General features: G+C 39.4%; 1 protein-coding gene across 6 annotated transcripts in view; it reads left to right on the top strand.

The window, feature by feature from the left end:
• Window positions 1-7590, top strand: part of ATP2B1 (ATPase plasma membrane Ca2+ transporting 1) — a 63593-nt gene extending 56003 nt beyond the window's left edge. For 4 of the 6 annotated variants that reach the window (XM_064450684.1, XM_064450667.1, XM_064450674.1 and 1 more), the window contains exons 20-21: window positions 1296-1478; window positions 6121-7590. In XM_064450684.1, the coding sequence (XP_064306754.1) occupies window positions 1296-1478; window positions 6121-6432 (495 nt within the window). In that variant the 3' untranslated portion in view covers window positions 6433-7590. Of the gene's footprint in view, window positions 1-1295; window positions 1479-1809; window positions 1964-6120 lie in introns of all 6 variants that reach the window. The other 2 variants (XM_064450705.1, XM_064450696.1) reach the window with 2 other exon arrangements.
• Window positions 7591-13806: the final 6216 nt, after the last annotated feature.

Genomic DNA, 13806 nt, shown 5'->3' with positions numbered 1-13806 from the left:
CATTACTATTGCACGCCCAACAGTGCTTGTAAGCAGCAAGCCTATTTAAATGAAACTTTAGAGCTATGGAGTTTTCCATTATTTAATGACATACTTGTCTAAACTTTTCATAGCACAAGAAGAGTTTTCCATTACAGTTTCTTTCCTTCCATTTTGTAAAGAACACTTCAGGTTTCAGTATAAAATTGGTAGGGTGAATTTTAGTTGTAAACACTTACATAGACACATATTCTGAAGGCGGATATAAGCTTTTTAATAAGGTTCTCTGGAAAATTAATTATTTAAAAAAAAAAATCAAATAGAGACACTCTGAGGTTTAAAAGTAGCCTAGAAGAGAACTGAGATGCCTTGAAATACCTTTGACCCAAAGTGTCAAAGATACCCTGCTGCGGTTCATGCTGCTCTAGCATCTCATTAAAGTCAAAGAACTTTTGACTTTCTGAGCATAGTAGAAACTGAAGTGTGATCTGTGAGCATTCATAGCAGCAATTTCAGCATAAAGGACTGTTTATCTTGCTTTTGGAGCAGTCTTTTTCCTCTGCAGCTATTTGTGATGATCAAGGAAAGCAGTCTTGGAACTGATCCGGATCTGCTAGATGGGACGTATCAAAAGATGACTTCCCTTAACTACATAGTTCATCAGAATAGCCCTGAAGGTGGGGATGAAAAGGAAAGCTGGAACAGCCATATGTAGCTTTTGTTTAGTCAAGATAGAAGAACTAGTGTACACCGAGTAGAAAAGTAATAGCTTGAGATAAGGATTTTGGAAACATCATTCACCTTGTAAATGGATTGATACCTTCCAGGTCACAAAAAAATGCATGTCTGCTCTGTGTTTCTGAATTAACGGTGGCTACTTTAATTAAATGATGTAGTTCTCACTTGAAGTAACACATCATGCACATCAAACTGATGGAGCCCTGAAAGCTCTAGATACAAGCACAATCTACAGAATTAATGGCTCTTGTAGCTTCAGTACTGCTCCTTCCTGGCATAGTCAAGTAATGATAAGGTAGAATTCTCTGTCCCTAGCAAGGATGTTTTGTTTTCTAGGTATGTAGTCCAAGTTCAATTTCACACCTCAGTTGCGGTGGTAAGGATATTCCACGGCTTTGCAGCTATTGAGCTGGAGTGATTGCTCTACATTGATGCACTCATCCCATTTACATAATTTGGTTTTTCAATTTTTTTTCAACTCTGCTAATTGTATGCAGGGTATTATGTTAAGCCTTAAGTCTGGTATTACTTTTTTTTTTTAAGAATAATCCTGACTTATATTTTCTACTCACCGTTAGTTGATTTCAACAATTCCAACCAGCCGTCTGAAATTCCTTAAAGAAGCTGGTCATGGAACACAAAAGGAAGAGATTCCTGAAGAAGAACTAGCAGAAGATGTAGAGGAGATCGATCATGCTGAGAGAGAGTTACGTCGTGGTCAGATCTTGTGGTTTAGGGGCCTAAACAGGATACAAACTCAGGTATGGTCTTGGAAAAGGTAGGATGCAGTGGGTGTTATGAGGGAAATCTCTCCTCTCCATCTCCAGTACTTTGACTAAGGTGGCAGTTCTAACTGGTGTGACTGAGACTGTCAAAAGGGGGTATGGATGGATGTGTAATCCCTCAGGGTCCTCTGTTTTCTTCAGCTCTAAATACAACTCTTGCCTGTGTATCTGCTCTATAAAAAAAGTGCCTTTTTTCTTTACTTTTTGTGTGTTATAGATGGGATGGTCCTTTCTCTTGTTCTCTCTCTCTCTCTTTCTCTCTCTCTCTCTTGCTGAGCAAGCTGTCACAATCTCTGATTCCTTGCAGATGGATGTAGTGAATGCTTTCCAGAGTGGAAGTACCATTCAGGGGGCTCTAAGGCGGCAACCCTCCATCGCCAGCCAGCACCATGATGTAACAAATATTTCTACCCCTACACATGTAGTGTTTTCCTCTACTACTGCTTCTACTACTGTGGGGTGTGAGTGTGTGTTCCTAAAGTGCATGAAATTAACATTTCCTAATTCACGTACCTAACGTTTCTCATTTTCTCCTTAGTACTTAAAATCATCGTTCAGGCTTTTATAGAGCTCTTCCACAAAGTGGAGTCCTCAAGACTTTTTTTTCTTAGAGGGCTGAGAACAGGTGGAACAGTTTCAGCAAAAGACTTTAATGTGAAAGCTGTGAGCCTGCACATCCTGTGCCTTCATCCATTTGTGTACAGAGGGATATTTAAGATAAAACGGGAAAACTGTTGTAAATTTTCGAGTATATGCCTCATAGGGTGACTTACATTGAATAAGTGAATTAACTGTATAATCATGGACCCAGGTCAACAAAAACAGACGTGTTGCACTGCAGCGCAAATGACACTTAAGGTAAACAAGCTCATGGGAAAGCAAATGGTATGTAAAAATATGAATGTAGTTAGAACATGGAGTGCTAAATGCATTTTCTTTGTAGCCTGTAAGGAACTTCTGAATCTCTGCTTTTTGTTGGACCTTTTTATTACTGAATAACACAACTTTCTCAACATCAGGATTCAGGTGGCGAAACAAAGCTTCTAAAATGTGTACAAGTCAGAAGAAATATTTAATTAACTAATATAAAAAGGAAAAAAAAAAAGCTTAAGCATTGAATGGTGAAACTTTCATTCAAATCTGAAGGGTTTTTTTCCTCTCTAGGTTCTTCTGGCAGCAGTTCATAAGTCATCAGTGAAAGTAAAGTTTGTCTCACCTTAATTCTGCCCTCTTTATATTGTGCGCTAAGTGGCATTTCAGTTTCAGCCTTCCTCTCTGTAGAGGCTAGAAATTTAATTACTCGTGTATACAGGCTTAAACTCTGGAGCCTGAAGATGCATAACAGCTGTAGTTGAATACTGATAGCTAATATCTATTGCTGAAAGAGTTTTCCATCTTAATTATATATTACATGTTTAACTTCCTTGTCTAACTTCCCAGAGACTGGTTAAATAATTGTGTTTTAAAATAACTCTAAGAGGGCTTCTTTCCCATCCCCTTGCTTTTTAAACTTTCAGATTACCAGATGGATGAAGACCCTTAATTTCAGGAGCTGTCTTAAAAGAAATGTTTTCTTCCGATTTTTTTCTTTTTTTTTTTTTTTTTATTTGTCTTGGCTAGAATTCCTGTGTGAGCTTGCACAAGCATTTACTTCTGTACTTGTCCTCCGTTGGCGAGACAGGTATTTCGCTGCCTTGCAGTAGTATTGAGAAGCTCAGCTCACAAATTCTCATGCCTCAAGAACACAAAATGAAAAATAGTTTTAACAAGGATGCACAGGATTGCATCTCCTAGATAAAATGCTAATTAGTAACCTGTATCCCTAACCACACTCAAGAACATTAATTAGACATTCAGAGAGCAACTTCATGCCATGCTGCCATTTGAGCAGAAACTAATGGCACTGCAGCATCTCATTGCATCAAATGACCAATGCAGATATGGAGCTACTATAGCAAAGAACTAGTTTTTGGTCCTCACTTAGTAGTACAGCCCTCTGCTACACCATCCAGGAGAACAACTTCTGATAAATAATATGTATTAATGGGAGGTAGATGTGTTATTTCACTGTGTGTCTCTTTTGGAGCTGTTTGTTGGAAAATAGTTCAACTGCTCCTACGAAGTGAGGTTGCAACCCTTAAGCAGCCATCTGGCTAGGAGGATTTGGAGTGCTTACTGCATTCCTTGCTATTCTGGTACTAATATGAGGAAGGCCTGATGACAGTACAAATTACACATTACAAATTGTCTTGTTTGCTCCTCACTTATGCAATTTATTTATAGTTACTTCTCTTGTCTAATTATCTTGAGTAGTTGAAAATAAAGCCTTGAAAACACTAGATTTTCCCTTTTGTAAAACTTAAAATGCTGACAGTCTGATTTCTGCCTTCATGGCTAGACTCTTTGAGGGTCCTGGGTTCATAGGAGTGTCTACACCACTTGTTTAGTATGCATTCTGCATGGGAACCAAGCCTTTATTGTGGATATGCTTATATTCCTATGATAATTACAGCTGTCCTGTTAAGCCAAAAATTGTTTTCCGTTACTGCTTATGTTCTAACTTACCATCTGTAAGCAATGAAAAACCAGTCCCACGAGGTGGTCATATTTCATTTTGCCACATAAATCAGTGGCACAGTGAGATGCAACATGCCAAATAAAGGCATCGCAAACTTTCAGTCTGGCATTGTCACCATTGATTTTCTTGGGAAGTGCCAAGATAGTTTATGCAGCTTTCTGGACTTACTTAAAGCTGATGTAACATGCCAAACCCTTAACAGTGTGCTCAACTTTTTCATGTGATGAACAGTAAAGTACTAGCTACTGTTGTAATCTTTTACTTCTCAAGCACATTCACACAATTCTTTGCCCTCCCTTTACTGGTAGTTATGTCCTCTACCTTGCGTGCGTGCCTCTCCCCATGGTTTCCATGGGTAATGGGGTTCAGCCATGTACTTGTAGGATAAAAATGGGGACATGATACCTTTTGAGTAAAATATGTTGTGCAAGTGCTCTGAGGGGGTATGGTCAGGGAAACGATGCTGTTTCTGGAGGTCAAAGAACAGCCAGGACCTAAGACTCTATCATGTGCAGTGATTCTCTGTAGCAAATTTGAAAATGGCATTGCTTTTGGGGATCCCTTCTCTGTGTTTACAGTGAGGTTATTTGGTGTATCTTTGCTCTTTTGGAGTCTGTGCTCTTGATTTGCTTGACCTTCCAGCTTCATCCTTCACCTAGAAGTGACTTTATTTTTACTATCAAGGAACTCTACAGAAGCACTAGTCATGATGTATTTCTCAGCTTGAAACAAGTCATCTTGGATGTGCAAAAAAAAATATCTTTAAATTGGACTTACTGTTTGTAACAGTAGGCTCTTGTTCACTAGAGCTGCTCTGCTGCTTACTACACAACAGGAGCTTTGGGATTGAAACTGTGCTGGGGACTTAATCAGAGAAGAGGTGCTAAGAATTGAATAAGGAACTAACAGAAGGGGGAAACTATCTTGGCGAAAGTGTTGGACAAAGGGGTCACTGACTTCTGCCTGACCTTATTTGTTTTATCAGTTCAAGAATGAATCCTGAATTCCTGTAGTTGATCAGGGAAACATGTGGAGCATGGGAGGAGAAGTGGGGTGCGGGCAGGTGGTTTCATCATTCAAATTACAGTATGGAAAGCTTAAATTCATGTCAACCTGGACATGAACAATTTGCAAAATGAAGCTGTATTTTATTCAATCTAATTTCACTCTGAAATGTTTATTTATTAATTCTGTCAACTTAGCTTTCTGATTTGAAAAATGTTAATTAAACAATGAAAAGACTTGGAATAGTACTTAGCCTGGGAATTTGGTCCATGAATTCAATGTAAATTGAAGACTCAAGCAAAGGCTGATCACCTGCTTTTCTCATACTTTATGTTACTTGGATAGTCTCTTCAGAGTTACAACCTGTCATGGCTACTTAATTGTACAGTGCAGTATTCAATTTCCCAGTTCTGGTCTTAAGTTTCCAAAGCACTATTCAGTAAGGAACTTTGTTTAGTGTGGTAAATGGGTATATACTCGAATATTTACAGCTGTTACAGTGGTATCCTTTTTTGCATGACTCTTTGTAAATGTCCGGTCATTGTGACATTGGCTTACACTTGCTTGGCTTTTTCATAGTCAGTTGACATCCTAATTCCTAGCATGAGAATTAGTAACCCTTTTACCCTCTAACTTATTTTCAGCCTCTCCCCTCTTTTCCCCCCTCTCCACCCTCCCCCAAGTATTCACTAAAACGCTCATTGAGGTTTAATTTGTGAATAAGTAAATAATTGTTGACCTCACTTCTTAAAAATGCTTAGCCCATGTTAAATAATTGAACAATTCTAGTGCCATGTCTGAATTTTTAGGCCCTTCAGCTTTTTGCAGTACTCTTACAATCTTTATTCCTACTGTGTAGACTGGCAGTGCTCTACTGAAATGCTCTTCATTTTTTACAGTTTATTGCAAGTTCCACTGCATCACATACAAATTTGATTCACTCATGTCTAGCTGTTTGTGGATTCAAACTCATAAGAACCATGCCATTACCAGTAAATCTGCGGTGTTTTAACAACCTTTTTTCTTTTTTTACAGATCCGAGTGGTGAATGCATTTCGTAGCTCCTTGTACGAGGGGCTAGAGAAACCTGAGACACGAAGTTCAATTCACAATTTTATGACGCATCCTGAGTTTAGAATAGAAGACTCCGAGCCTCATATTCCCCTTATTGATGATACTGATGCTGAAGATGATGCTCCAACAAAACGCAACTCTACTCCCCCACCCTCTCCCAATAAAAATAACAATGCGGTTGACAGTGGAATTCACCTTACAACAGACATGAACAAGTCTGCTACCTCTTCATCCCCAGGGAGCCCGCTACATAGTTTGGAAACATCACTCTGATTGTAAGCTGAATGTTAACACACTAGCTGCATTGTAAAGAAATTGAAACTGGGTCTCTTACACATTATGATGGACAAGATGATATTCTTGTCTTGGACTTCAACAGAAGACACACTTGTACGAATGTAGATTTATTTTTTTAAAAAAAGCTTTCTGCCAGACTGGAGGGTGCTTTTCTGGGGGTGGGAGTAATAATGAACTCTGACAGATAAACAGTAACTCAGCATAAGTGACCTGTGGATCATCTGTTGTACTTAAGAATGGTCCTGAACAGTGTGTTAGCAGAGCTTTAGTTTATCATGATCCTTTTCTGAGGGGAAGGCTGGGAAGGGCAAGGAGGCCCTGGATCATTGAATTAATACTTTAATTTCTGCTGTTGGCTGTTAATAATTTGGATTATTTATGTTTATAAATGATACAGATCTGTTTACAAGGTTTGTAGATACTTTTTTTGTTCCTGTTCATAGATGGGAAGCTTCCTTATAAATGATGCAGAGACGAAAGAAAAAAAAAAAGTCCTTCAAATACTGCTGTATTTTCAGGAAAAGGGTGTTTCTATTGAAACTGTACTAAATTTTGCCTGCAATTTACCTTGTTAAATATTGTAGATAAATTGCTAATACTAATAGCCAAATAGATAACACTAATGCTTTGTAAAAACATGAGCAGTGGTGTTCTAATGAAGTTACGGCCTCTGTCCTAATTAGTTTCTTAAATACATTTACTACTTAATGGTTTTGAAACAACTGTTTAATTTTTAAAAATTTTGAGAAACTTACTGAATAACTTTTGTTCAGAACTTAGTAGGATTGTTTAATGCAGGACATCAATATGTGATGGAACTTGCTTGAAATATTTCTGTTATCTCGGGCAAAATGGATTAAATCAAAATACATCAGAATCTTAGTCCTTTGTTTTTGTCTAAACATGTTAGTTTAGTGCTGTCTTGGTGAACTGTGAGTGGAACTGTGATTTTTTTTTTTAATTTTTTTTTCTCCTGATCTATAGAATCCTTCATGCAGCATGAGGGCTGTTGGCATTTTGAAAGGTTGTTAGTGGGTAGCATACATGTTCTCCTTTTTGTTTTTGAAACTTGTTTGTAAACATGAATAAATCTGCCCTTTTGTTAAAATAAAATTGCAGCAATGGTTTCTTACAGATTTTTTTTCTCAGCTCCTTCACTGGAAACACTGAAAAGTACTCTCTTGTATTACTGGTTAACTTTAAATTGCAATTTCAAGATGGTAACAGCCCCACTAAAAATAGTACTTTGGGTAAATGGAATGATGGTGGCTGCCTCCAGAATGAATGTAAACTAAGGTACTCAAAAGTCTTCACTGAGCCGAAAGGATACTTCTTGGGAATGAATAGGTCTGCCTGAAATTCCAAGACTTACTGTGAGTACTGCATTAATAAACGTATCCCTGACCACTTAAGTGAGGGGAAACTGAGAACTGACATGTAGCATGGGTGAAAATGTATTTTTCAGTTAATATCTTATGTACCAAAACAGACCTGCTAGTGATTGACAGAAGAAGTTATGGTCTGCCTCAACTGTATTGTTTAAACAGCGAAGGATGATGGAACAGTACTTAATCTGGTACTTCCTCATGTTTTCTAGATCCAATACTGCTGAGAAGAGCAACCAAAGAGATGAGTTGTGAACTCTGGGTTTTTTTTCCCCTTTCTTCTTCCAGCTCTGTGTCCTTTGAAATAGTGAAGTTTTTGGTTTTGATGTTTTTGTTGTTGTTGTTGTTGGTTATTTTTTTAGGTTTGTTTGTTGTGGTTTTTTTTTTTAATAATCCAGAATTTTGGAGATTTTTAAAGGGTTCCCTTCAAAGGAGTGCAGGAATTAAGTTGGTAATGAAGGAGGAGATAATACTAGAGCAAACTGCAGAAATGAGCAGGTTAGGAAGCTCAAGCGTGTCTTTCCCTTGTGGTTGGATACATGCATGCTTGGGTTTGTCCTTTAGTGGCTAATGTTCAACCTGTAGCACTGTATCCCACTGTCAACCACTCCTGAATTCAGACTTTTCTATTATACTTAAGTAAATACGCTGAATTCTAGGTAAGGGGTGTTTGCACTTGACACTTTGTACAGTAGTTTTGCCCACATGTTTCTAGCACTTCCCTTACATCATAGTTTTTACCTAGAGTGCTTGGTAGGGGGATCAGCTTTTATGTAAGCTGTTTTTCCCCACTACAAAAGTCAGATAAGCATTGTTTTAAAAATTCGGAGAGTTTCTTTACCCATTAAATACATTGCCATATGAGAAAGTATCTTCACTTAACTTCATTAACGCATCATAATTTGACTTCATTTGAAAACAGACTTTAATTTTTCCCTCTCTTCTAACTGTGATCATGACTGTGTTATCTTTTTTGGAATAAAGTCTACACTTAAGCCTTTGGCGGGGGGAGGGGGGAGGGGTGGGGAGGGTGAATGTAGGCTTTGTACATCAGTGGTCCCTCTTGATTCTGTTAACATCAGTGTGCTGTTCTTACAGGAAATTTCCTTACAGAAATAAGGAAAAGTTGTTTTAGAGGGGGGGTATGCTTTCTTTGTGATCTCAAGAAATCATAACATGCTGCCTAGATTATGAAATGGTTATCACTAAGCTCATGAGGCCTTCATTGCCTTTCTGGTTGTAAGGTTTACTTGTCTTTCTTCTTGTAACTGAAATAAATAAAAGTGCTGTTCATCTCAGTCTGTATGGGGACTGAAATTCTTGAATGCCAGTACAGTACTGATTTAAACCTGAAATGCATGCCAATTCTATAAAATAGCTCTTGCTACAACTTCAGGCTCATTCCCTTTCAAGAGGTCATGGTGTACATGGTATTGTGACCAAGCAACAGTAACTTTTAACATAAATGCAGTTCTAGGCTGACTACTGTTTGAAGCGGCTTAAGATTCAGTTTCCCAGGTAGGATGTCTACTATGCTTGTGTGTAAGGCAAATGTTAGGACACCTCATCTTGGCTTTGAGGGAGGGGTAAAAATTGTTATATAAGAGGACTCATTTTTTTTTTTTTTTGTATTGGTCTTAACAGGAAGAGGAAAATGCTGCATCACGGAGTAGTCTGGAGAGAACAATGGAAACAAATGCCTTTATGCCAAACCAATGGGTAAATGCAGGGGTCTGTAGCAAGTGTAAGCAGCCAAAAAATATGAACTAATAGTCTCAGACCTTCTTAGAAAAACAGGAGGTTTTCTAACGTGTTTTGAAGTAAGCAAGCAAATGTAATAGTCATGGAAGGATAACTTGTGTATGGCTGACTGTATTGGGAAGTTATTCCAAAGGCCTGATAATTCAGTTGCTACTGCCAGTAGTGCCAGCCTCTGCAGAACCCTAGAAGAATCAAGACCATATTAAGCCTTGTATAAATTAAGGTAGAATGTCTTAATGTCCATACTGCTTTTCTGATGCAAATACGTGGTTCTAAAGAGCTCCTGCTTTTTTCCACCTCCACCCTTTCCCCAAGCAGTGCATATCTTCTGATTTTACAGATTTCAAGCCCTCACTGAAATACCTTAACTTTGTTGGATGAGCCTGGCCAGCATGGAGGGTCCAGCTCCGACTTATCTCCAGACTGAACTGGTCTGCTTATTTGGGGCTATGTCATGAGAAATTCTGGGCCAGAATCAAGAGCCTTAGAGCTGTTCCTGCTTATCTTCTCCCCTGGACTGTATGCAGAGCTACCTAACCACCTTCTTCAAGAGACTGCAGCATTCTTCAAGGAGATGTGGCTTATACTATGTCTAAACCAAAAGCCTCCTACAGGTACTACTTGTCCTTTTTGTACAAAGTGAGGTCTAGGACAAGGATTTGCTTAGAAAAATGTGGGATGGGCTTAAACACCTGAAAGAAAACAGCATGAAAAAGGTAGTTCACTGGACAGTGGCAGCACCATTCTGAAAGTTGCAAAGCATAAAGCTACAGTTGGTGCTCACACTGCAAATCTGACAAAGCTGGGAATACCCCTCAGTAGGGGAATCAAATTGGCCGTGGATCTTAAGCTTTCATAGTAACTCAGCAGCATTAACAGATTATATATAAAAGGAGAAGCTGATACAGGTTGTCTAAAACATGAACAGCTGCAAGGAAGCAAGCAGGTTTCTCCTGCCCTGCATGGAGTGGGCATGGAACTTTGTTCTGTGTCCACATACAACTTTGACACTTGTTGGTGTTCTGGGTGTATTCCTTTTAAAAGATAGATAAGGATGCTTAGCATTACAGAAGATGGGCAGTAGCTTGCTTCAGCCATATCTGATCTTCAAGATTTAGTGAATTCCTCTAACTCTTCACTACTGTTATCTGCCCCTGACATCTAGTTTTCTAAAGATCTACAAAAATGTTAGGCTGTCAAGGGTTCCTTGGCTTGCCCCTACTGGAAGACAAAGGGAATTCAAGTACTCTGAATATAGTCATCTGTTTTCCTAGGCTCTCTCTCTTACAGGGTGTGAAGCTGAAGCATGCTGGAAGACAGTAAGTACGATCACACAGAAAAACTCTGTGGCTTCCTCCTTAGCAAAGGCACAACCTTGGTGTTGCTCTATGACATTGCTAAGGCACAAAGTGAACAGTAGCTTTTCCTGTTTAAAAGCTTTCCGTGTCTCCTGTAGAGAATCAGACTATACACTTCAAATGCTTCTAAACTTTGTGTGAATGGCTTCCCAAAACTTCTGACTTAAGGTACTACCAAAAAAAACCCACTCTACAAATAAACCCTAGAAGATACATCTGTTACCTTGGACAACTTCAGTTTTGTATCTTGACATTTTCCCTCTTCCACAAGTTGGTTGCTCTGATGGCTGTAGGTACAAAGCATCTTCAGTTATGACCTAAGCTAATCCCCAGATCTCCTGAAGGTAAGCCACTATTTGGCTGATGTTTGTGGGGAAATACAGAACTTACTTTGAATACTGTGCTGGCAGATACTGCATAGCGTTTAGTGCTATGTATTTTAGGAGAGAACTGCAAAACTATCAATTTAGAACATTGAGATCCTTGTCATAGGACCTGTCAAAGGATACATGGGTCAGGCATAGACTGCATGAAAAAGGGAGGTCTTGGACTTGATATTTTGGTAGGAAGCGATAGAATCACAGAACGGTAGGGGTTGGAAGGGACCTCTGGAGATCATCTTGTCCAACCCCCCCTGCCTGAGCAGCTACACCTACAGCAGCGTGCACAGGACCACGTCCCAGCGGGTTTTGAATGTGTCCATTCTCCGTAGAAGGAGGCTCCACAACCTCTCTCGGCAGTCTCTTCCAGTGCTCTGTCAGCCTTACAGTAAAGAAGCTTTTTCTCATTTTAATTGGAACTTCCTGTGTTCCAGCTTGTGCCCGTTGTCCCTTGTCCTGTCACTGGGCACTGTTGAAAAGAGTCCAGTGCCATCCTCCTGACACCCACCCTTCAGATATTTATAAGTATTGACAAGATCCCCTCTCAGGATTTGCTTTCTGACAACACTGCTTTTAAAGATGCGAAGGTATGAATTTACTGACTTGCCATGTATTCATTGTTAACATTCTGATCAGTGTAATAGTCTAATTCATTGAGGACCATCATCCAACAAGCACTCTATTAAACTAGTGTTTTTAAATAGAAAAAAAAATACTCTGGAAAAGGTACGTTCTGTTGTATTATAATTTCCAAAAAGATGAGTAATTCCTAGTTTTTTTCCTTTTACCAAATCAACTAGGCTCTGTTCTAATAAATCTAGCAGTAGTATGGACATGACTTAAAACTTGTTGTCTTCTCCTTTTTCCTCTTTCCCCTCCTAGTCTGCCAAGGACTATTGTAGGGAATCCGTGAAGGACAGATGGAGTAAGAGGTGCAATTGTGGATTTGTCTCCTTTATCAACCTTCTACCCCACCTTATGATCATCTTCTTCAAGATCTCGCCCACTGTCACTAAACACACTGGAATACTGCGGTGCAATGTGACAGTTGGTGTTTCCAGTGAAGAGTCCTTAATGTGCTCCTTCCACTTTTTTAATCGGTGTGAAGTCTTGAAGAATTAGATTTTAGACTAAGAATGAACAATGAATGAACATAAGAACAACCACTAGAGGACGAACATTTAAGACCAAATGGTCCTCCCAGGTAGTTCATAAAAACCCGTTACCTAGCTGAGCTCTTGATGTTTGTTTGTACCTCTGTGCCTACTTATATGAAAGCCCCTTGGCGTATACACAGGGTTCCAGCTCTACACATAGCAGGACTTTGGTCATACTTGCAGATGTACAGGTGCTGAGAATTAGAATAACACTTTTAAATTTAAGCCTTGGGCAGGGTACTTCAAAAGCGTTATGCCTTACAGTAGACTTCTGTCAGGTATATCTTGAAGAGCTACTTCTAGTAAGAAGTCCTAAGGGCAGGGTTTTGAAAATGTGTATAAAAGGCCTACGAGGACTTAACAGGGAAAATACATGCAAAGGCAATATAAGGTAGCTATATAATAAAACATCTACTTACTTGAAAAAAGCATAGTGATCCTGACCTCCAGGCCCCAGTACCTGGAGGAGTGACTGAACCACAACACAATTAACATGAACAGGCACAGGCTGTGCTGTGCTGCAGATACCTTGGCTGCAGGTAGCAAACACCTGCTTAACAGCCTGTCTTCCACCCCACCACCCAACCCCAAAAGCAAGCGTTGAGGTTTTCAGCTTTATAGGGGTCTTATTTAACCACAATGTTGCATGTGTGATGGGTGGAATCAAAAGGGGAACCACACTCTTCTCAGTGGTGCTGACTGACAGGACAAGAGGTAATGGGTACAAGTTACATGTGAAATTCTGCCTGAACACAAGACAACCCTCCCTTTTTTCTTTTTCACTGTGCAGGTGGTCAAACACTGGACCAGGTTGCCTAGAGAGGTTATGGAGTCTCAGTCCTTGGAAACACTCAAAATCCAACTAGACACAGCCCTGAGCAACCTGCTGTAGCTGACCCTGCTCTGACCAGGGGGTTGGACTAGTTCTGCAGAGCTCCCTGCCAACCTTGGCCATTCTGCAGCCCTGAAAATCTTAAGCAGGAGGTGTAATTCTATAGGGTTTTCCCATTAGCCTCATGGCTATTATTTCTACACATAGGTGGGATTCAACACAAATCAATCACTGAGTGATCAAACCTGAGCCAAAGTAAGGAAAGGAACTCACACTTGTCTTTCTCTTATCTTAAATTGACCTAAGCAATAGGCTTGCTGATATTTGCCTGCTGTGATGCTTACTGTGATAGCAGAGCTTGGATCACTCCTGCTATAGTAAACCTATCGTCGTCTTACCAGTTGAAAATGGAATAAAAAGAATTAAAAGTTTGTCCTATGGCTAATATAAGTAACAGGAAGCTTACTGCAAATTGTT

This window comes from Phalacrocorax carbo, chromosome 1, assembly GCF_963921805.1.
Source record: "Phalacrocorax carbo chromosome 1, bPhaCar2.1, whole genome shotgun sequence".
In the NCBI taxonomy this organism is placed as follows: domain Eukaryota; kingdom Metazoa; phylum Chordata; class Aves; order Suliformes; family Phalacrocoracidae; genus Phalacrocorax; species Phalacrocorax carbo.
This window is presented reverse-complemented; position numbering and strand designations above follow the sequence as displayed.